Source organism: Podarcis erhardii (genome assembly GCF_964252035.2).
Source record: "Podarcis erhardii genome assembly, chromosome: 1".
Classification (NCBI taxonomy): domain Eukaryota; kingdom Metazoa; phylum Chordata; class Lepidosauria; order Squamata; family Lacertidae; genus Podarcis; species Podarcis erhardii.
Window position 1 is genome coordinate 112,536,595 of NC_138497.1, and position 23,214 is coordinate 112,559,808.

A 23,214-nucleotide genomic window follows, 5' to 3' on the forward strand; every position below is an offset into this window, starting at 1 on the left:
TGGGTGGTTCGGATCCCTGCGATGGGCTGAGCTCCCGTTGCTCAGTCCCTGCTCCTGCCAACCTAGCAGTTCGAAAGCACGTCAAAGTTCAAGTAGATAAATAGGTGCTGCTCTGGTGGGAAGATAAACGGCGTTTCTGTGCACTGCTCTGGTTCGCCAGAAGCGGCTTAATCATGCTGGCCACATGACCCGGAAGCTCCCTCGGCCAATAAAGTGAGATGAGCGCTGCAACCCAGAGTCGGCCACGACTGGACCTAATGGTCAGGGGTCCCTTTACCTTTACCACTACCACTTCAAGCTACAAGGGGTAGCTTGCATATTCGAATATTCCCTCACCTCAAATTATCACTGCGAATACACAGCTAGAATGTCAGGATATGAGAGCTAAATTATAACCATTTTATCCTGATGTACTGGTTTTACAGACACAGATATGTTTCATTCCGAGCAGAATTCAAGCATGCAGTCTCCCCTCCTACACTCTGAAATGGTGAATCCCAGCACAAATTGCACTCAGTTTATTCTCACAAATGCAGGGGGCAACGGTTCAAGGCTGCTATAACTTTTCTTCTTCACTGGCGATTAAAAAACACAGTGGGAATGGAAGCAGCCCTGAGACTTAACAATTTAACAAGATGTCAAATTGTTTTTATATACAACAACTGTGGCAAGAGTACTGTTAGCCCAGAAATGGAAACAAGAAGAAATTCCGACGAAAGAAGAATGGCAGATGAAATTAATGGACTATGCAGAATTGGATAAAATGACAGGAAGGATTCGAAACCTGCCGGACCAGAAATTTACAGTAGATTGGAAGAAGTATATGAATTTTTTGAAGAGCAACTGTAATCAACAAATTACGCTAGTAGGACTACAAGAAGTTTTGCAAGGAGAAATATACGAAGTGTTACAAAATAGAAAAAGATAGAGATATTGGTTATGAGTTTGAAATGTAATAGGAAAGATAAGAAATGCATACTAAGAAATTAGATTGGAAAAATTTTAGACAGGATTGATGGAAGTCAAATAAAATTGAATAAGATGTAAAAGTATGTTTAATTACTGTTGAAAATGGTATGTTAAAAAACATATATATATATATATATATATATATATATATATATATATATATGCTTTCGTAGATTTTCACGGGTACAGGAATGCAGGTTTTGGTGTCCTCGGGTGTCTTCCCGTGTAAAAGTTGGGGTGTCTAGGCGACGTTTCGACGAGGTCTCACTCGTCATCTTCAGGCTGGTGCTTTCGGCTTCTTGTTACTGGAACAGAGCAGGATCTCAGTGTTTGAGTTCCTATGAATACTGTAGAGGGGGTGTGGTGTATAGCCTCCAATGTTCTGGGCAGAGAGGAAGTTCCCAGGCTAGTGTGCCTTTTCTTCTTTTGTTCCTTAATTACTTGAGAGATATCTTGAGTGATTTCTTGAGTGATATCCTGAGTACCACTTAGGTGGGTCATTAGGTGTGGATTAGTTGTTAAAGTCTTTGTGTCTTGACCTCTTGAACTTTGTGAAGAGTTTTCCTGAGAAGATGGCTGTACTGTACTTAGTTGTGCTCTGGCTTGGCTTCGTGTATAGGGGCGAGCTGTGGTTTTGTGGCTTGTGTCAGCCAGGTCTGTGTAGGGATTGCAGGGGGGTGCAGCATCCGGAGGTGCCACCATGGATTGGCTACTGGATGGTGTCTGTAATTCATCTGTGGAGAGGGTCTGGGTTTGGGTCTGGTGTGGTTGATTGGTGTTGGCGTTCTGTGTGCCTCTGGATCTGGTGTCAGTTTTTGTGGGGAGGGCTAATTTCCAGATGTCTGGCAAGCGGGATGTGTCGTCACGCTTGTTCATGTTGTGAGGGTGTTTCTCTATCTCGATGGCTTCCATGATTATTCTCTTGTGGTGATGTTCCGTGTTAAAGAGCAATTTGGAATCTGCAAAATTAATTTCGTGTCCTGTTTCTTTCATGTGTTGGAAAAGAGAGGAAGTTTTTTCTTCTTTTTTGACTTTTTTTGACTTTTTTGACTTTTTGACTTTTTTGACTTTTGCTGCACCCCCCTGCAATCCCTACACAGACCTGGCTGACACAAGCCACAAAACCACAGCTCGCCCCTATACACGAAGCCAAGCCAGAGCACAACTAAGTACAGTACAGCCATCTTCTCAGGAAAACTCTTCACAAAGTTCAAGAGGTCAAGACACAAAGACTTTAACAACTAATCCACACCTAATGACCCACCTAAGTGGTACTCAGGATATCACTCAAGAAATCACTCAAGATATCTCTCAAGTAATTAAGGAACAAAAGAAGAAAAGGCACACTAGCCTGGGAACTTCCTCTCTGCCCAGAACATTGGAGGCTATACACCACACCCCCTCTACAGTATTCATAGGAACTCAAACACTGAGATCCTGCTCTGTTCCAGTAACAAGAAGCCGAAAGCACCAGCCTGAAGATGACGAGTGAGACCTCGTCGAAACGTCGCCTAGACACCCCAACTTTTACACGGGAAGACACCCGAGGACACCAAAACCTGCATATATATATATATATATATATCTGGAAGCAGCCCTGAGGCTATGTAGGCCTTATATTTCCAAACAATGTATCCCAGAGTAGTAAGAAGATGCTTTCAATTAGAAGAACGCCAAGATGTCTGAGGTTATATCAGCTCTGCATGCTTCAACAACTCTTTCAGAAATCTGAAGCATTCTTTAAAAATGGACTGCAGCACAGCAAGAAGGCTTGTTCAGTTTGTGTCAGCAAAGAATGCTGGTTGAGGGGTCATCAAAGTGTGACACTAGTAAAGCAGAGTATTCAGTTTGTCTTGCTCCCAGAGACCATAGCTCAGTAGCAGCGCACAGGCTGTGAGTGCATAAGAATTTGAACTCCAGATTTGAATCCAGATTTGAACTCCAGTATCTCCAGTTAAGAGGATCACAGGTAGCCATAATGGGAAAGAGAGAGAGGTGCATCAGTGATCCAGAGATAGATGCACAAATAATCTAACCCTGGAATAAGGCACAGCTTGTTTTGTACCTATGTATAGGACTGATTTTTCATGGGACCATAGGGAAATAGTTGTGTTGGTAAAGAAAAGGAAATTAATTCCTTGAGTTAGTAAACTTTGACCTCGTTTTCAGAAACACAGAATAAGGTACTTGCTTTGCATCGACGTGTCAGTGAGTGCCTTGTCCCCTTGGGTTTGCAAAGTTACCAGTGTGAAATAAACCCCTTTCCGTTCCATCAGCTCCTCGTGTTTCCCCCTTTCCACTGCTCTTCCATGCTCAAAGCCAATTATGACATCAGCGGTTCTGATTGAGGACAAGCGGTGAGCAATGGAGATGGCTGTACGCCCAATGCGAGCCTAAAGCAATGGGGGGAAAATATTAGTGAAGCAAACAGATGAGTGAAACAGGTAGGCTTTGCTCTCTTGGCTTTTGTGTGTGTGGTCGATCACGGAGCATGGAATGAAGCCTAACTGGTGTAAGTACATGCAAAGAGCTCTATTGGATCAGACTAATGGCCCATCAAGGCCGCTCACAGTTGCAAACCAGGTGCCTATGAGATGCTTGCAAGAGGGGCATGAATGCAGTGGCCCTCTCCCCACCAGTGGCAACTGGTACACAGAAATCTGTATGTTCTGTGTGTGCCCGTCAAGCTGTCTTACGCCAGCACTGATATTTATATTCATTTCCAAGCAAATGTTTGAAGAACAGCATGCCTACCTCCCATCTCCAGCATTGCCTGCTATTTACTGAACAATTTCCCCTGCTTTTTTAACCCACCCTTTGTGCTTGTGCGCTTCCTGGCTGTGCAGTTCTGGTATTGGAACACTCATCTACTACCATATAAATGAGTACAAAAGGTTGGGAGCTTAAAAGCTCTGGGTTTCATTTAACTAAGACATACTCTGAGCAGCCCCACTGAGATCAAAGGACTTCAGTCAATCGTGACCATGGATTTCAATGGGTCCATTCAGAACAGGAAACACTACCACTTCCATGTCATTCCCCAACATGACTCTTCCCAACAGCTCTTTGAGATCTGTGTTGGGTAAGTCTTTGGGGTAAACTCTTCCCTACCACAGGTCAAGCTTCTGATTTGGCACTGCTCCCTCCCCACTTTTCCACTGCTAACAAGCCTAACAATTCTGGAAACTGCATGCACGTTTGTTGGTTAATGGGTGGGTGTGAAGTTCTACACTGTAGAACCTCGCATCCACTCTACTGATTTTCTTATGGAAACATGCAGCAAGTTCCAGAGCGCACATAGCGGGGCCCCAGCCTTGCTCCTAAAGGCTTCTCCTTTCATTTCAAGAACACCCAGAGAACACCAATTGTGCATTGGAGCAAATGCAAAGCTCTGAATAGCACTGTTGTTGTTGCTAATTGCATTTTAGCCTGCCCTTACTCTTTCTCTTCCCCACTCTGATCTCATCCTCACAAGAGAGATTGTGACTGCCTGAATCTGGGGGTTGAATATCGGATTCCCACTCCTATTCTGCCACTATAATCACTATGTCACATTAGCTCTCCTAACCACACCTCACCATAATTTTGTATCATGTAAACTTATTATAAAAAGAAAGTTGTGGAGGGGAGAAGAGACTAATCTCTACCATTAACGAGATTATACTTAAGGGGGGGGGGTGTTTTTAAAAGTTTCCTACCCCCACCTCCATGATATTGAATTATTATTATTATTATTATATTATTATTATTCCTTGCCCATCTGCCCACTCATTAAATATGCCAAACCTTATGAAGGGCCTCTTGCACTGTAGCTTCGCTTTTGTTGTCCAGTGCTGATGTAGCCATGTCCAGCAGCAGGATTTTGGGGTTTCGAACCAAAGCACGAGCAATAGCAATCCGTTGCTTCTGGCCTCCACTCATCTGACCACCACCTTCTCCAACTAGGGTGTCAAATTGCTAAAACGGTGGGATGGGAATAGGAAACCAGTGACAAAGGTCTTTACCTCGATCCCATTCAATGGTGAGAGCTGCACCCATTCTCTGTCTGTGCTCCCAGTGCCGGTGTGAGCTCATGTATCTCTCTAGTCTAGCAGGAAACCCCCATGTGCTCCCGAAGCAGGTATCATCCACACATTTCTTTGTTAAGGAAATAAAGCAAGCTTCTATTCCTCTCTGCATGAAACAGAACCATGAAAAGAAGTCTGATCCACCTAACTGGGTGCTATCTATCTTTCTTGAGTGTCCTGGATCTCAGACAATAAATTTCAGCTGGCTTTCTAGCTAAGGTCTTTTTGGTGGAGCTTACACAATCAAAGCATGTGCTCTGCCATGGAGATATGGCTAGGTCCACTCAAAATTGTCAAAATAAGTTTGAGGATGACATGTGTTGTACACCCTAACCCACCCCAAAAATATCAAGGCACCTGAAGAAGCAAGTCTCTTATATGTATCTTTGAAGAGAAGAACACCTGGCCATAATGGCCAACTAGGTACCTATGGAAGCCCACAACCAATACCTGCATGCAATAGCACTCCTCCATCCCCCAACTTGTGCTTCCCAGCAACTTTGACCGTGGAGGTAGAACACAGCCATTGAAAGTCCTTATCCTCCTTCTACTAGCAGTCAACTTACTGAGAACAACCATGTGCATTTAAACATCACTTTATGGTCTCTTCATTACCCGGGAAAGGAAAAGGAAAAGGAAATACCAATAATGGTTTTAATTCAACAGTGGATTGTCTGCTGAGAAGCAATTTACCCGAGAAACTCCTAGTGGGTGCATGAGTGGCTCAGGCACACACCTTGGAATTGCAGCCAATAAATACTGGCATCACCTAAAAGATCTACTTTCTCTCTCTCTCCTTTGAAGGAAGGAACCACAAGTAAACTTCAGAAGATAGTGGCCACTGTAGAAGACGGCAAGTGTCCATATTGTCTTCAACACTGCGGATAGACCTACACAGTAATAGTCCACCACCAGCCATGTATAAGAACCCACCAAGGTGTGATAAATGTTCTGTTCTCAATGCCTGCAAGAGGCTGCAAAAACAGACAAACACTTCTGGAAGACCACAATGCGTGGCTGGTGAGCTGTGCACAACTTTGTAGATCACAAGCTAGATAGGCATGCAATCACATCAGGATTTTGAATATTGTAAACTGAAGCTTGCCTTACCCCAGGCAGATCCATGATAAAGTCGTAGGCATTGGCTTGTTTGGTTGCTCTGATGATGTCTTCCATAGTGGCATCTTCCTGACCATAGCGAATGTTCTCTGCAATGGTGGTAGCAAACAGGACTGGTTCCTGCTCAACTATGCCAATCAAAGAACGCAGCCACTGAATATTAAGCGAGCGAATATCATGTCCATCTAGAGTAATCTACACAACAACAACAAGTTGTTTGCAGGATAAATAGTCATAATACACTTGTTCAGTCACTCAGTATTTGATATTGGAATAGACTCTACACTAGGAATAGATGAATCCGTCAATTTTGGTTTCTCCCAGTTTTCATATTTCCACACTACTACGTGATTTTTTTTAACAAAAAAAGTACCCATGAAAGTTCTTTAGCATGAATATTGCTTAATGCACACATTTCTGAAATGCAATTTCCCTAATACAATGCAGTTTTATATGCTATATTTACTAATCAATGCCTTTAAGCACTTTGTACCCTATTCTATGAGGGTGGCAGGTGGCGCTGTAGCCAAACCACTGAGCCTCTTGGGCTTGCCAATCGGAAGGTTGGCAGTTCAAATCCCCACAACAGAGTGAGCTCCCACTGCTCTGTCTCAGCTCCTGCCAACCTACCAGTTTGAAAGTATGCCAGTGCAAGTAGATAAATAGGTTCCGCTGTGGCGGGAAAGTAAGTGGTGTTTCCAAGTGCTCTGGCTTCTATCACAGTGTTCCGTTACATCAGAAGCGGCTTAGTCATACTGGCTACATGACCTGAAAGGCTGTCTGTGGACAAACGCTAGCTCCCTCAGCCTGAAAGTGAGATGAGCACCGCAACCACATAGTTGCCTTTGACTGGACTTAACCATACAGGGGTCCTTTACCTTTTTACCTTACCCTATTCTATGTACATGCTACTTTGCTGGAGAACTGCACTGCAAAATTCAGAAAACTGTGAATTTCAAAGGCTGGCTGGATTTCACTTCATATATTGATTCAGAAAGCTCAAATTAAGTATGTTCACCTTTAAATGCAAACTGAATCTAATTTCCCCCCTATCCCTGCTCTATACCAGGGGTCAGCAACCTTTTCAGCCGTGGGTGGGCCATGTGGTGGGCCGGACTATATTTTTTTTGGGGGGGGGGATGAACAAATTCCTATGCCCCACAAATAACCCAGAGATGCATTTTAAATAAAAGCACACATTCTACTCATGTAAAAACACCAGACAGGCCCCATAAATAACCCAGAGATGCATTTTAAATAAAAGGACACATTCTACTCATGTAAAAACACTCTGATTCCTGGACCGTCCACGGGCCGGATTGAGAAGGCGATTGGGCCGCATCCTGCCCACGGGACTTAGGTTGCCTACCCCTGCTCTATACCCACAGTGGGAGTGAATCATGTCCCAGGATTCTTTTAAATGAAAATGGAAGTTATGTAGTCGTTTTACAGGGTTTTTAATTAAAAAGGTTGGGCAGAGGGATGAAAATGAAAGTGACCACTCTCTTACAAAGAAGTTAGGTAAAGCTCTCACCATGCCTTCACTAGGGTCATAAAATCGCTGGATGAGCTGTATTGTGGTGCTCTTTCCAGCTCCACTGGGTCCAACAAAAGCTGTTGTTTCCCCTGCCTTGATAACCATGTTGAGATTTTCTAAAATCTGGAAATAAAAATGAAAAAGATCACATGTTTAAAAAGTGTTTTCCCTGATGTTCAAAGCAGTACCTGGAAGCAGCTATAATGGTTAGCCAGAAAAGTGAAGCTCTTACCTTTACGTCAGGCCTGGATGGGTAGTAGAAAGTCACATTATGGAATTCAATTTCACCGCGGACTTTATCCAGCTTGTAGCCATCTTCTGACATACAGTCAATAACAGGTTTCTGGGGCAGAGTTAATCGGTTATATTACTTCCCTTGTAGAAAAGCTGCTTCCTCTCTCTTTTTTGCACTGGGTAGAATCCAAACATAAGGAAGACCCTTGTAAGAGGGTCTTAAGGAGTTGCTCCAGCTCCTGGCCAGAGCCTGGAGTTGGCTGGGGATGGAGCCACCCATTTCAGATTATCAATGGGATGCCTGCCACTTGGGTAGCCCCCACACTGCCTCCCTAGATGCTGGTCAACTCCCATGGCACTCCCCAACAGGTGAATTGGGATGGTGAATCGGACTTCAGATGAGAAGTCTAAAGATGTTAACGGATCCTGGCCCTATGCCATGCCAACTCTGCTCACTTCGCTGCAGTCTGTAAAGTTTTGGCCTGTTTTCATCCACCCCCAAGTTTTGTGCTGTTCACCTTTCACCTGGTCTTTCAGTCAAGGGGCACAATGTGCCTGCTATGCAAAGAGACCACATGCCCAGACCATGCATGGGAAATCACTTTGGCTTTCCTGGGAGTCAATCCCATTGAACTCAGGCTTGCATCTGAGTAGCCATGCACAGGATTGCACTGCTAAAGATATTCTTCAAAAAGTGCAAGGCATTATACACATTTTCCTACAACCCACTTGTGCTGTTCTCTACTCATGCGCATCAAAGCTGTTAAGTAAGCATTATTTTCTGCTATGCGAGGGCTAAAAGCAGAAGAGCACAGCTGGCTGCCATGGACGTAACTTATTTGCACCCAATGGGATTACAAAGGGTTAGATTTGCTGGCTATTCCATTCTCTCCATTCCCTGAAGCTTTGGTAACACTATATGTATTAATGCCCTTAACTGAGCCTTTGGCTTCACTTCATTCCTTATAAATCAAGGGAGACCATAGCGGCTTAATTCCTGAAACCACTTTGCGGAGCTGAGTGTCTTGGCGATCAGGCCGCTTATAGAGTTGACTCCTAATAGATAAATATTGGAGCTTGCTGATACTTTGAATATTCATAAGCAATCATTTAGAACTGCCACTTGGACGAATGCGCTATTTGTCAGATGCACAGGCATGGTGCTGGTTTGCTTTAATCTGCAATCAATTTCCCCCTTAATCACCATAATATTTCTCATCTGTGCTGTTGGCAGAAGCCCTTAAGCTGATGCAAGGCTCATTTATTTCACCTTCCAACACAGGCTAGTGGTGCTGAACCAGTTGAGCTACTCACTTTATCTATCGTCTCAAAGATATTTGTTGCAGCTCCTCGGCCAGTGGCGAAGGCTTCCAGGCAAGGAGAAGCTTGGCCAAGACTTAAGGCAGCTACCAGAACTCCGAAAAAAACCTGAAAAGAAAGAAAAGGGGGTGGGGGGAAACAATTATGTTTTCTGGGTGGTTTTAAAAATTGCATTGGAGCAGAAATTAAATTATAATTAGAAGGAATCATTCTGGAAGGCAGAAAAATGTTTTCGCCCTGTGTGATATATTAAGGAGGGTACAAAAAAGATATTTATAGATCTAAAGGCAGGAATGCAATTTAAAATGGCATTATTGTTTTCTTTTCTCAACTAAGGGAAACATTTCCAATTTTCAAGATGAGTAGAGGGAGGTTCCAAAGAAGGTTAAAGGATGCTCTGAAATATATTTTATATGCTAATAGTGAATTCGTTGTCTGAGCGGCAATCCTTGAGTAGTCAAAATGACATCATTTGTGCATAGGAGGAAGGTCTCAGCCAGCTGGAGGGGGAGAGGAGGAAATGACCCCAAGGGACACCCACAGCCACACACACAAATACCAGCCCAGTGAATATGCTTGATAAGTGTAGAATGCTGACTGGCTGTAGGGAGGTGTGACAGAAAAATGTGTGGGATGGTGGAAAAAGAAGAGGAGAATTCTGCACAATGGCTAGCTGGAACCCTGAACAGAATACCTCCTACTAGGTACGCTGCAGCTTTACACTACAGGTCCCACCTGTTAAGGTTACACTGAAAAGTTTACAAAGCACCCACTTTGTTTTTCAAAGCAATGAGGTGGCTGGAAGTGCAAGTGCTTTGAGGGGGGGAAACGGGGGAAACCACTGAAAGCCTTACCTGTATAAGTGTGCCAGGTGAGTACTCCTCATCTTCAAGAACAAGTTTTGAGCCGTACCAAAATGCTAGCGCATAACTCAGGAAAATGATGCACCAGATGTAACCAGTGAAAAATCCCATTATTATTCCCTTTCTAATTCCCCAGTTTTGGGCAAACACTAGGTTTTTGTCATATCTGTGGAAAGAACAAAAGGAAACTTTAAGAAGTGCATTTGAGAAAAATAAATACAGCAAAGGGGCTAAGTAAGGGCCATGTTTGGGGTTGAAGGAAAATGTTGCAAAAGGGGAATGTTTGCATGCTGCAATGCCTGCAGCTCAGTGGCAGAGTGCACACTTTGTATGTGCAAGGTGCTCAGTTCGGTCCCCAACTTCTCCAGGTCAGACTGGGAGAGACTCACACGTGAAACCCCAGAGATCTTCTGCCATTCAGTGTAGGCAATGCTGAACAATTTGGACCAATGGTCTGATTCAGAATAAGGGGTGGGTAGTGCAAGGGGGGGGACGCGGGTGGCGCTGTGGGTAAAACCTCAGTACCTAGGACTTGCCGATCGTATGGTCGGCGGTTCAAATCCCCGCGGCGGGGTGAGCTCCCGTCGTTCGGTCCCAGCTCCTGCCCACCTAGCAGTTCGAAAGCATCCCTAAGTGCAAGTAGATAAATAGGTACCGCTTTATAGCGGGAAGGTAAACGGCATTTCCGTGTGCGGCGCTGGTGCTGGCTCGCCAGAGCAGCCTCGTCACGCTGGCCACGTGACCCGGAAGTGTCTCCGGACAGCGCTGGCCCCCGACCTCTTAAGTGAGATGGGCACACAACCCTAGAGTCGGACACGACTGGCCCGTACGGGCAGGGGTACCTTTACTTTTACCTTTAGTGCAAGGGGGAAGAGTCTATCTTCTACTTTTTGGATGAGGGGTGCTGAACACCTTCCCCTTCCTGCACCTTATTTCCTCCCCATGTCATATTGAAATACAGGCATTCTCCACACCTACACATGATTGACTGGTGTGTCACTGCATATACACACAGCGCTGGGAAATAGATGATGGATAGATAGATAGATGAGAGAGAGAGAGAGAGAGAGAGAGAGAGAGAGAGAGAGAGAGAGAGAGAGATATGGATGATAGATAGATGACAGATAGATACGTTCAACCCTGGAAATAGTGGAGGCGAGCTGGAGAGTCCCTGTGGCTTGCAAGGAGACCCTCTCCAGAGCCCGAAGAGAACGTCGGTGAGGGTGGAGGAAGTCCCAAAGAGACCTGAGGCACAGCGGGGCTTTGTTTAGGCTGCTCAGCTTCCCCACCCAACAGCTGGTGTGCAGGGTAGCGCAGCAGCAAAGCAGCAGCAGCAGCCACTTTTACGCACGTCCTTCAGCTGGTCCCAGAGCTTCAACTCTAGTTGGAGATAGAGTTGTGTGGAGAGAGAGAGAGAGAGAGAGAGAGAGAGAGCGCAGTAGAGAGAGCAGGGGAGCAGGAGAGAAATGGGAGTTTAGAGGCTTTTTAGAGGATACTCACCACTTACGCAATTTTCGCTTACGTGTGCAGGGGCCTGGAACGTAACCCCCATGTAAGTGGGGGAATGCCTGTACTAGAAAGTTTGGGGGGAAGTGTACTGTATGGGGTGATAGACTTTGTGGATCTAAGCTACAGCAAAGGAGAGGATTCATCTTCCTGCACATGTTATGCTCTTAAAAACCATAGGCTTTATTGCTTTTAAATTTCTTCAGATCTGTGAGTCAGTCATGATATACGGACCAACCTTGCAACTTCTTTTCTTTCCCCTCCAAAAGCAGCCACTGTTCTGATGGATGAGAGCACTTCATCGGCCACAGCGCCAGCTTTTGCATAAGCTTTTAATTCTCGACCTGTCAGCTTTGCCACAGCCTAAACCAATCAGTAAGAAGATTCATTTAGGCAGTGAAGGTTTTTCTCCTTTGGATTGTACAAGCTCCTTGCTGTCACACTGGGTTATCTACATTTACAAAGGACACATTTATGTAGCAAATTCATTCTTCTTTTTCTTTTCTTTTTTGCTCACTTCACCTACCCATAGGCATGTGCTTATATGATAGATCAGGTTGGCTTATCTAGTGCATTATATAGGTGCATTTTAGGCAGCATCACCATATTCCACTGTGCTCTAGAATCAGCTATATAAAATATTGATGTTGCATATGCCATCATACAACCGTTACACAGCACACCTAATATTTCTATTACAAAGATTTTGTCAGCCTTCCAGCTTCACAGAGGATTTCTCTGTGAACGTTTAGACGAGGTTGACAGGGAGTTTGTTAAATGCCTGCCTTCCACAGAGTCAGCTTTCAGAGGGCTTGCTTGTGAAGCAAAACCAAGGAAGGGTCTTATGGCACAACAAAAATTACCTAATGAAGCATTGCCCAACTGGATGCCCCCCAGATGTTGCTGGAATACAACTCCAAACAACCCTGGCAATGCTGGTTTGGGACTGATGGGAGATGTAGTAACATCTGTAGTCCAATAACTCCAGCTGTAATCCAGTAACATCTGCAGAACACCGGGTTTGGGAAAGGTTGATCTAAGGTATTGTGGCTTCCATTACTGCATGCACATCCCTCTGAAGTCAATGGCAAAAATCCAGTTGGGTTTACTGAGGCTCTCAGTTTGGTTATAGGAAAGACAGACAGCACTGCTGAACAACAGTGAAAAATAGATATTGGACAGATTTTTTAAAAACCCTTAGTAGGTGGTTTCACAGAGTTCTGTGGAGTAGCTGTTGTTTTTAAACAGCCAGCGACTTTAAAATCTTGCCATAGTTCTCCATGACTACAAAGCAGCCATAATTAGATACGAATAGCATTGTTCCTTACCAGGCCAATCATGGCAGCTCCAACCCCAAGTAGTGGACTGACTGAGATAATAACCAAGGTCAGCTTCCAGCCTCTGACAAATCCTAACATGAATCCACAAATAAAGGTGGTGAACCGCTGGATAAAGACTGCTACTTGATCAGCAATAGCATCATTTATTTTATTTACGTCACTGTGGAGAACAAAAAAAGTTGAAGCAGCAGTTGCATATGACCCTCATTGCAATCCCAAATATTCATTCAATTTGTTTCGACATTGGAGAAATATTGATGAGAGCCATTTATCTCATTTGCTTTTATCTCTTTGTTCCTTTGTTCAGACATTTGGGAACTGAGGTCTGAAGTAAACAAGCCTTTCCTTTTAGATTCCAGGCAGGCTGTAGGTTCTTGGGTTTCTGGGACAGGTATTTGGCCTATGAACCACCCCACTCTTGGACTCTAGGTAAAGGTAAAGGTACCCCTGGCCGTACAGGCCAGTCGTGTCCGACTCTGGGGTTGCATGCTCATCTCGCTTAAGAGGCCAGGAGCCAGCGCTGTCCGAAGACACTTCCGGGTCACGTGGCCAGCGTGACAAAGCTGCTCTGGCGAGCCAGCACCAGCGCAGCACACGGAAACGCCGTTACCTTCCCGCTATAAAGCGGTACCTATTTATCTACTTGCATTTAGGAGTGCTTTCGAACTGCTAGGTGGGCAGGAGCTGGGACCGAACAACGGGAGCTCACCCCGCCGCGGGGATTTGAACCGCCGACCATACGATTGGCAAGTCCTAGGCACTGAGGTTTAACCCACAGCGCCACCCACGCCCCCTAACTCTTGGACTCTACTTGCCAACAAACCTGTGCTTGTGTTTCTCCTCCTCACCCCAGTTCTCCTTGTAAGCTTGGAGACTGGCTGTCACTGGAAAAGGAGGGTGAATGAGCCTTGGCAGGGTCACTTAGCAACAAAAGGAGATGCTCACCAAGCATCGCCAGCTTGTGAAAAAATGGCAGGCCAGTTGATGGTGCAAACAGGGCTGCCTTCCAGATGTTTTGGACTGCAACTGCACTGGCTGAGGATGATGCAGTCCAAAGCACGTCGAAGGTACCAGGTTAGGGAAGGCCTTAGATGTTTTTGCTGGGGAAATGTCTACATGACACACCTGCCTTGCTATCTGTGTGTTTCCACCCTCTCCCTGTGAGGCTCGTGGCTGCTTCCTCCCACCAGCTTCTACATCTCTGCTTAAGTGCCTATGGTGGCCTTTTCGACATCTGAACACACATGCAAAGTAATGGTTTCCTAATGGTAGGAAGTTTCAAGCAGAGATAATAGTTTCATCTTCTACCCTTTTAATACCTGTTGTTTTCAGCAGCTGCTAAAGATGGACAAATCCATCAGTTTTGGTTTTTTTAGTTTCTCGTTTTTTCTGGTCTTTGCAGCACTTTCTCATCAGTTTGTGATTATTATTTTTTTAATGTCCTCACAGAAATGCATCAGTGTTTCTTTATTATTATTTCATTAAATTTATGTACCTCAAAGTGGTTTCGGTGTGAACATGCATTTTTGTATGTAATTTTGTCTAATGCACACATTTTTTTTGCAAGCAGTATTCCTTTATGTAATGCATTTTGTGTATATGATTTTCACTAATACGTGCATTTTTAATGTACACTTTCCCCCAATATATGCATTTTTCTACACATTTTTAATTGAAGAACTGCATCACAAATGTGAATTCAGAAAGCCAGCTCTGTTTTCAACTAGTTTATTGTTCTAAGAAGTGCAGATTCAAGCCAATTTTCTCTCACATTGCTAGCAAAATCCAGTGGAATATTAGCTCTGCTTTGGAGTCAGACCCCAGTCTGGTACAAGTAATACTGTAGATATTATTCTTCACTCACATAACCTCGCACAGACTACTCATTAGAATGCAGCATCTTAAAAACATGCTGACCTCATCCACCAATGGATGTCTGAGATTACTCACTCAGAAATACGTGTACTGAGTTCCCCCACTGATGTACAATCAAACCAGCCTATATCCATCCTCATTATTTTCCTGAAATAGGCTTTTCTGATTTTCTGTGTCTGTCGAGCGGCTGAGATTACCCATAAGCTGATCTGTAGGGGGTAGGGAAGAATGAGCGATAAGGAAGAGTCACAGTTAAAAGGGGGAGGGGTGATCATCTAGCAACTACGAAAACACGATGCAAATATTGACAGCACAGCCAGCTAAATGGAATTTTTTTTCTAATTTTGGGTTTATTTGGCATTGATTATTTCTGTTATAAAAACCCTGCACATGGTTTATAAGTTGATTCCGGCATCTACAGATATATGCTACAATGGCTGGCAGGAGCCATTAACACAGTTACATTAGTGGGAATTGCCTGGCTTTAACCAGGAACAGAATGTATACCGTACTTTTCCGTTTTTTTTCTTTAAAAATTATGCTAAAAAGTAGGGGTCGTCTTATACATGGATAGTGCATAGGGTGGACATTTGATTGGTTGCTGCCACGGCTGTCAGCAGCTATTGGGCATGTTATTGGTTGCTGTGTCAATGGCTGGTGTTGAGTGACTGAAGCTGCGGTAATTTGGCAGGAGATTGGCAGCTTCTGCCGGCGAGGGGACATTTGAGAGGCAGATTTTTGGACGCATGCGGGTGAGCGATTTTCGACAATCCCCTGCAACAACCCTACGTAATTCCCCCCAAAAAACTCAACAACTCCGTGCCATCTCCCCCAATTTTCTTAAATTTGAGTCCCCCAAAATAGGGGGCGTCATACATGGGGGCATCTTATACACAGAAAAGTACAGTACATAACAGGGTGCTTTTATGTGCTTGGGAACAGTAGTCAGGTCGTAACATGTACTGCTTTCATAAATTTCTACCTCCACAGAACCCTTTCCACGTCATATTGTAAGCCACATAGTGTTCTTGAGGAGCAAATTCACTGCTGCTGTCTGAGATAGCTGGGCCTTCCCATCAGGATTTAGAATACACCCTAGAATACTCCAACCTTGCACATTGTAGCTGCATTTTATAAGGCATGGTGAAATGTGGTGAGCAAGCTGCCTCCAGAGAGCCTTGCCTACCATTACTGATCTTGACATTGAGGAGCTAACTGTATAAAAACCAAACCACTTCTGTTAACTCTTATGATTAAAGGGCAAATAAACACTTGGTCCCTTTGTGTGCATTCTACATGACATGAAGCATGGGAACAAATCTCAGGCTTACAAACCTACTCCAGTAGGCCTACTAAACACATGGACATGTATATAACTGGATCTGGATCGTCACCATGAGACAGCAGCATAAAAATTGCCTCACAATGCCCATCGCTGAAGGATTCCAGTCAACAAATGTCCATAGGAAGTTGGGAAGGATGAATGGGTGGTTGCACTCCAAACTGGAGTTTAGCTGCCTTTTTGTTGTTTTTCAGGTGAGTGTCACCGACATTAAGCCATTTTCTATTGTGGAAAACAATATGAGGAAGTAAATAATAATACAGTGGTACCTCAGGTTAAGTACTTAATTTGTTCCGGAGGTCCGTACTTAACCTGAAACTGTTCTTAACCTGAAGCACCACTTTAGCTAATGGGGCCTCCTGCTGCTGCTGTGCCGCTGGAGCCCGATTTCTGTTCTCATCCTGAAGCAAGTTCTTAACCTGAAGCACTATTTCTGGGTTAGTGGAGTCTGTAACCTGAAGTGTATGTAACCTGAGGTACCACTGTACTGACCTGGAAGTATGCCAGCACAAGCACTGCACAGCCTATTCCCCCATAGTAACTTGCAAAATAACTCATTTCCGTTTCAATGTCCAGCAACCTGAAAGATAAAGAAAGAATTAAAGAAGATATATGACCTTGGTAAATCAGTGCATCTTGAATCGATGTGCCTGCAGGCAAAATTAATATGAGAAATAATGTAACTTCATTAGCAGCTAGATGAACTTATTTCCATTGTTCTTTTCCCTCAGTTAATATTTGGGTATGAATTCAGAGAGGATAGAGAGGACAGAGTAAGGGATTATAGTGAAAACAAAAAACTGACTTTCCAAAATAATATGCACTGTAAGTAGCAGACAGTCTGACAAAATGGGTGCACCATATTCTCCATTAATATTAACAACAACAACAACAACAACAACAACAACAACAACAACAACAACAACAACATATCATTTATATGCCACACATCTGAATGGGTTGCCTCAGTTACTCTGGGTGGCTTCCAACAAATTATAAAACCTCAGTAAAACATCAAACATTAAAAGCATTAAATGCTAACGTTGATGTGTAATTCAACAAGGGCAAAACAAAGAAGGAATATTAGTTATTGTTCAACATTTGCATAAACTGATCCAGTTTCAAACTATTTCTTTGTGGAAGACTAATGATGCAATCTATGCACATATACCTGGAAGCAAGTCCTATTCCATATAGTGGGACTTACTTCTATGTAAACATGCGTAAGAGTGCTGAATCTGAACCACTGCCAAAAAAAACAGTGCTTAGGTGGGACAAGTGAATCAACCTTAAGTTTAGCTCAATTATCTTTGGCCCTGAAATCCAAGTACTCAACCACTATTGACTTGTGGGTTGCAGCTGCAACTTTTGAAGCCAAAGGACATTTACCTTTGTGTGATTTCCTGTTGAAATTGTGCACAATAGTTCTAAATGCCAAAAGTAAAGATATATCTTTCTTTTTCTTTTTTTTACTTCTACAGAACCAGGGCAGTACAAAGCAAATCTTAGAAAAATGACTGACGAATTTATATTTTTACACGTTCTAGTAAGAGCCAGCAGTTGGCAAAGCTGGCTAGACTCAATGGTAGGAGAAGCATAAATTAAAATGAGCAATTATCAGCCAGGAAATGAACAAAGTAGCAACACCTCCAGCTCTGGAGAGGAGGTGACATTAGTCCAATTGCGATAGGACATGGTATGGGAATATTATTTAAAGCATGGAGTTTGCAAAACTACAAAGCCAATGCCCAGTGGTGTAATCACACGTATATGAAGGCAGGCTGGTAAACTGACCTGGAGTATCATTGGTTTGTCTTCTGTGCAAGAATGCAGCATATTTCAGACAATGTCATTTAATAACAGAGGAGATAAAATGCTTTGCTCATTTGTAAGGTCTATAAATATCGAAATACTGAGATATTACTGTAAAGTTATGTCCAGCCTCTACCCATAGTCTACCTGATAAAACTAATGAACCCAAGTTAGTCATGTTCTTTAACTTCAGTGGGGCTACTCTGAGTAGTATTAGCACCGGACACAATGCAAAATGTCTTGTCCACTTACCCACAACTCATTGGTGTATTGTTGTCGTTTTGGTGATAGGAACTGTTGATCCACACTATAGTGTTATTCACACATCCTTTGTTCGGGTCACTAAGCTCTTGCTTCTCGATATCATATTGAATAAATGTGTCTGTCATTACCCCAAAGACAATCAACATGGCTGGCTGGGCAGCTCCATGAAGAGCAGCGCAGATGCCACCGAAAACCATCATCAGTTTCTCAGATGAAGAAGCAAATCTAAACTTTAAGTGGGGGGAAACAGACAAAGAGCATTCACACAAAAATTATGCATCACTCCTTTGTATATTCATGTTCCAATTGTTTTTTTACTAACAATGGCTGAAACCCAAGGCTTCACTGGCAGAATGGCTTTGATCCAGCAGAGGCGGCCACTAAAATAAACGGAAGTTGTTTTCTGATCCCACCTTCCTGCTACAGTCCCTTGAGAACTGAAAATCTGTTGCAGAAGCTTGTAGGACCCTCTAGATAAGTGCGGAAGAAGGCACAAGGGTTGCGTATGGAAGAGAGATATCAGTGCAAATCACCTCCCTTCTTTTGCATTAATAGATGCTCTTCTGAGTCAAAAGCCACTCCATGAGTGGAACTATAGCACTGGATTTCACCCAGGTGGCGCTGTGGGTTAAACCACAGAGCCTAGGACTTGCCGATCAGAAGGTCAGCAGTTCGAATCCCTGTGACAGGGTGAGCTCTCATTGTTTGGTCCCAGCTCCTGCCCACCTAGCAGTTTGAAAGCACGTCGAGTGCAAGTAGATAAATAGGTACCGCTCCGGCGGGAAGGTAAACAGCGTTTCCGTGCACTGCTCTGGTTCACCAGAAGCGGCTTAGTCATGCTGGCCACAAAACCCAGAAGCTGTACGCTGGCTCCCTCGGCCAATAAAGCAAGATGAGCGCCGCAACCCCAGAGTCGGTCACGACTGGACCTAATGGTCAGGGGTCCCTTTACCTTTACCTTTAATGCTAAGCTCCACCATTCCTTCTTGGAGTAACAACATGCACCACCTTCACAGTGAACATCAGGCTCCCCATAACAGTTTTGGAAAAACAAAATACAAAGCTGTCTCCATTTGTACTTGAATCTCAAAAGGGTAGTTGCGATTATGACGACCCTATAAGCTGGGATTCTGACCACCCTGATCTATGGAACCACAGCAGATATATGAAGTGGTGAAAAGCAACAATTTTATTACCAACTCAAAGAAGCCAACTCGAATTTCATTCTTCTCTGATGTCCTGTTTAAAAAAGAAAGAAAGCAAAATGTGTTGTATTATTAAAGTTGTATTCTTTCCCCCAGATATGCTAGGAATCAAATCCCTTTTGTTGGATTGCCTAGTGGAAGAACCTCTTCACAGTGCCAAAGAAGTCTATGTGTAAAGGCAGCTCCATCCTACCAGTAGCAGCCTCTTTCCCCCACCATTGAATCAATCCAAGACAGTCAAGAATTCTCCAATATTTTCAAACACACACTGCACTCTTGAGAAGTCCAGTTTCACAGCATGTTCCCTAAGTGGTGTTTTACAGATGCTGGACTACAGGAGCATATCTCAAAAGCCCCCCTCATGTAATTGATATTGATTGGTGTTATAACAAAATATTTGCAAAAATAGCATATTAAAGTTTGCTGTAACAACCTTTTCTGACTTCTGTGAAAGAATGTGCTTTGCTTGACAAATTAAAGGAGACTTGTTATTCTAGATCCAGCCACAACTGAACCCTATTTTAGGCCCCAAAAGAAGAAGAGTGAGCATAGTACAGAAGGCAAGGCGGTTCTTGGAACAATGAGGCAGAGATGGGAGAGGCTGGCAGCTTAATCTGAGGGATAAATTTGTGCTGCCCGAAGGGTTACAAGCTGTGGTTTGTTATTGCTGTCATTGAACCACCCATATACTTGCACGACATCAATACTTGCATTGAAAACACACACACACACACACACACACACACACACACACACACACACACTATATTCTGACAGAATTTACCACACATTATGCACCAATCTGTATTACCCTGCCCAATGATGAAGTGAATCTTCTGCACTTGAGCAGAAATATTATATAGAAGCAGGGCTCCGAGCCCCCCCCCCCGCCAGAATTCAGTTCTGGCCCCTCTCAGGTGGGCGCCATTGCCATTATAAGAGAACAAGGGAGGTGTTCATAGTGAGTTCCAGCACCTCTTTTTTTCTAGAAAAATAGCACTTGGTAGAAGGGAAGTGGAAAAGAATCTTATTGCCACCATCCATATGGATGATACAGATGATTAAAGTATTAAGTTGTTGTTGGTTACACACACACACACACACACACACACACACACACAGAGACACATATATCATGGTAAATGATTACCTGTCTTACACAGTGGCATGAAGTGGGTCTTGTGAGGTAGAAAGTGAGGTATGTGAGTGCATGGTGGGGTCTTTGTAAAGAAGTAAAGAGTTTCTAGAAATGGGTTCATGCTGGGTTATTACATTTCGGGACTGACGTGTTGCATTTCCTTATTACACAAGAGCCCCACAAGATCAGAGCAAAGGCCAGATCTAGTCCAGCACCCAGTTTCCAACAGATACATTTGGGGAGCCCACAAACAGGACACAAGGGGGCAATAACCCTCTCTCACACACAGTTCCTCCCCATCATGATCCTGGCCACAGTTTACAACCATTATGGCTAGCAGCCAGTTACTAGCCCTAGCCTCCGCAAATTACTTGTCTAATCCCATTTGAAAACTGTCTGTGACACATCTTGTCACAGAGATTTTACCTCCTTCACCACCCTCTGTCACTCCTGCAAAGTTTAGCAGAATGAATGAATGGGCCCGGCAATTATCCTGATAGAAGAGTAACCAGCTTAACTTACTTGTTCCCTTTTGTATTGTTCTTTGAAGAAGTTTCCTTTTTATTATGGAAATACCTGTGAAAGTCAAGGCAATATCCATGTGAGTACTCTTAAGGGGCCTATTCCCATGCACTTCCATTCAAATTTATTTTATCCATCAAAATGTATGTTATCATCTTGGGACATTGTTATGGCTTCAGTTGCAACAGGATCGTCATTTTGAAAAGAGGCATTTGAAATCCAAGGAACTGGACCTTATTTTTAACAGACTTGAAACCTGCCCCCTTAAAAAGTAGATTACAACAAAGGTTCTAAAAAGCTCTATTCCTTCAACAGGTCTGATTTTTGTGCCCTTCTGATACCATAAGTCCCCAGGACAACCCATCCCCATTGCTGTTCTCTTCACATTTCTACACCAATTTATGACTGTAAAAAATAATTCTCATGAAAATGCACCTGCATTTTAGTGCAAATTTCTGCTAATGAACACATTTTTGTATGCAGTTTTGACTTAAATACATATTTTCCCAAGCATTTTCCCCATATATAATGCATTTTTGCATGCTATTTTCTCTAATATTAATTCATTTTTATGACATTTCCCCCTAATTCATGCATTTTTGTACACTGAATAGAAAAATTCAAGAAAGGTCAAATTTCAAGTATAGCTGCATTTCAGTTCATGCATTTGTTGGGGAAGAGTGAAATGGAATGTATCTCATTAAAATGCAAGCAAAATCAAATTTCTCTTCCATTCCTACAAGGAAGGCAGTGCTAGCGGAACTCTTAAATTAAAGGAATAAGAATTCTTTAATGCACCATTAATTTTAAGGTTGGGACTGTCTGGCTTAATGCTGAGGTTCAGAGGATCTTCAAAGGTACATGATGTGAGAGTGTTTGAGGCAGTTCTGGTTATAGGATCATAAGCTGTGTCTTATCCTATATATCTTAATATTCCACCTCATTGCTTCATCTGGCTGCACTCCCAGAGGAAAAATTTCACATAGCACTATAACAATGAGAGAAGAATATAACAGGGGATGGCACCCTTCCCAGACCCTGCTAATCCCATAATTGGTCCACTATAGTATAAAGAGCATTAACTATCCTGTTCCCCAGCCTGGAACAATACTGAAAAATCAGTATAGTTCAGAAAGGAGAGAGAGTTTGATTTACTCTTTAGAGGCCTAGGTTCCTCTTGTACTCCCTGAGTGGCCTCAGGCAAGTCCTCACAGTCTTAGCTGCCATCAAGAATTACACATGAATAATGCCTACAGGGATTATTCTGGAGAGTTGGACCATAAAGAAGGCTGATCACTGAAGAATTGATGCTTTTGAATTATGGTGCTGGAGGAGACTCTTGAGAGTCCCATGGACTGTAAGAAGATCAAACCTATCCATTCTTAAGGAAATCAGCCCTGAGTGCTCACTGGAAGAGCAGATCGTGAAGCTGAGGCTCCAATACTTTGGCCACCTCATGAGAAGAGAAGACTCCCTGGAAAAGACCCTGACTGATGTTGGGAGAGATGGAGGGCAGAAGGAAAAGAGGGCGACAGAGGACGAGATGGCTGGATACTGTTCTCAAAGCTACCAGCATGAGTTTGACTAAACTGCGGGAGGCAGTGGAAGACAGGGGTGCCTGGCGTGCTCTGGTCCATGGGGTCACGAAGAGTCGGACATGACTAAACGACTAAACAACAACAATGCCTACAGGTATCTGTGCTTTTCCTAGGAAAAAGCAGCTTTGGCAGTGTTGAGTGGGGGACGGACGGACGAAGAAGGGTGCTTCATGGTTAACACCTTTCCTTCCTGCTGCCTTTCTATCCAAAATCATTACAGCAGAGGTTTTCAACCTTTTTGAGTCCACAGTTCCCTTGACCAACTACATTCTTTCTACAGCACCCCTGTGGGTCTCAGGAGCCCAGTTATGTCACCCCTGGCCCACAGAGCTGGTAGCCTCTCACCCTTTTTTGAACACCCTCCCTTGTGGAGTGTTCCCTCAGCCTCTTTTCCTCTCCCCTCTGCTTGGGAATCCTCTGGGCAGTCACGGCTGCAGCCCCTAGTCTCTGAGCTGCCCCCCCACCCCAAAGAGAGATGCCTCATCACACTGCCCCACAGGGAC

At 43.7% G+C, this 23,214-nt stretch overlaps 1 protein-coding gene and 1 long non-coding RNA gene across 2 annotated transcripts in view; one reads left to right on the top strand and one right to left on the bottom strand.

The window, feature by feature from the left end:
- Window positions 1–23,214, bottom strand: part of ABCB11 (ATP binding cassette subfamily B member 11) — a 50,468-nt gene that overhangs the window by 20,552 nt on the left and 6,702 nt on the right. Inside the window, exons 4-17 of the mRNA XM_081850301.1 lie at window positions 21,114–21,167; window positions 19,445–19,487; window positions 18,237–18,478; window positions 16,665–16,752; window positions 14,906–15,039; window positions 12,944–13,115; window positions 11,854–11,978; window positions 10,101–10,275; window positions 9,241–9,354; window positions 7,925–8,035; window positions 7,690–7,815; window positions 6,147–6,350; window positions 4,756–4,926; window positions 3,143–3,362 (exon numbers count right to left, since the gene is read on the bottom strand). Of these exons, the coding sequence (XP_081706427.1) occupies window positions 3,143–3,362; window positions 4,756–4,926; window positions 6,147–6,350; window positions 7,690–7,815; window positions 7,925–8,035; window positions 9,241–9,354; window positions 10,101–10,275; window positions 11,854–11,978; window positions 12,944–13,115; window positions 14,906–15,039; window positions 16,665–16,752; window positions 18,237–18,478; window positions 19,445–19,487; window positions 21,114–21,167 (1,979 nt within the window). The remainder of the gene's footprint in view (window positions 1–3,142; window positions 3,363–4,755; window positions 4,927–6,146; window positions 6,351–7,689; window positions 7,816–7,924; window positions 8,036–9,240; window positions 9,355–10,100; window positions 10,276–11,853; window positions 11,979–12,943; window positions 13,116–14,905; window positions 15,040–16,664; window positions 16,753–18,236; window positions 18,479–19,444; window positions 19,488–21,113; window positions 21,168–23,214) is intronic.
- LOC309335515 lies at window positions 16,336–19,895 on the top strand. The gene is made up of 2 exons (XR_014153551.1): window positions 16,336–16,366; window positions 19,550–19,895. It is a non-coding gene; the product is annotated as an uncharacterized lncRNA (long non-coding RNA).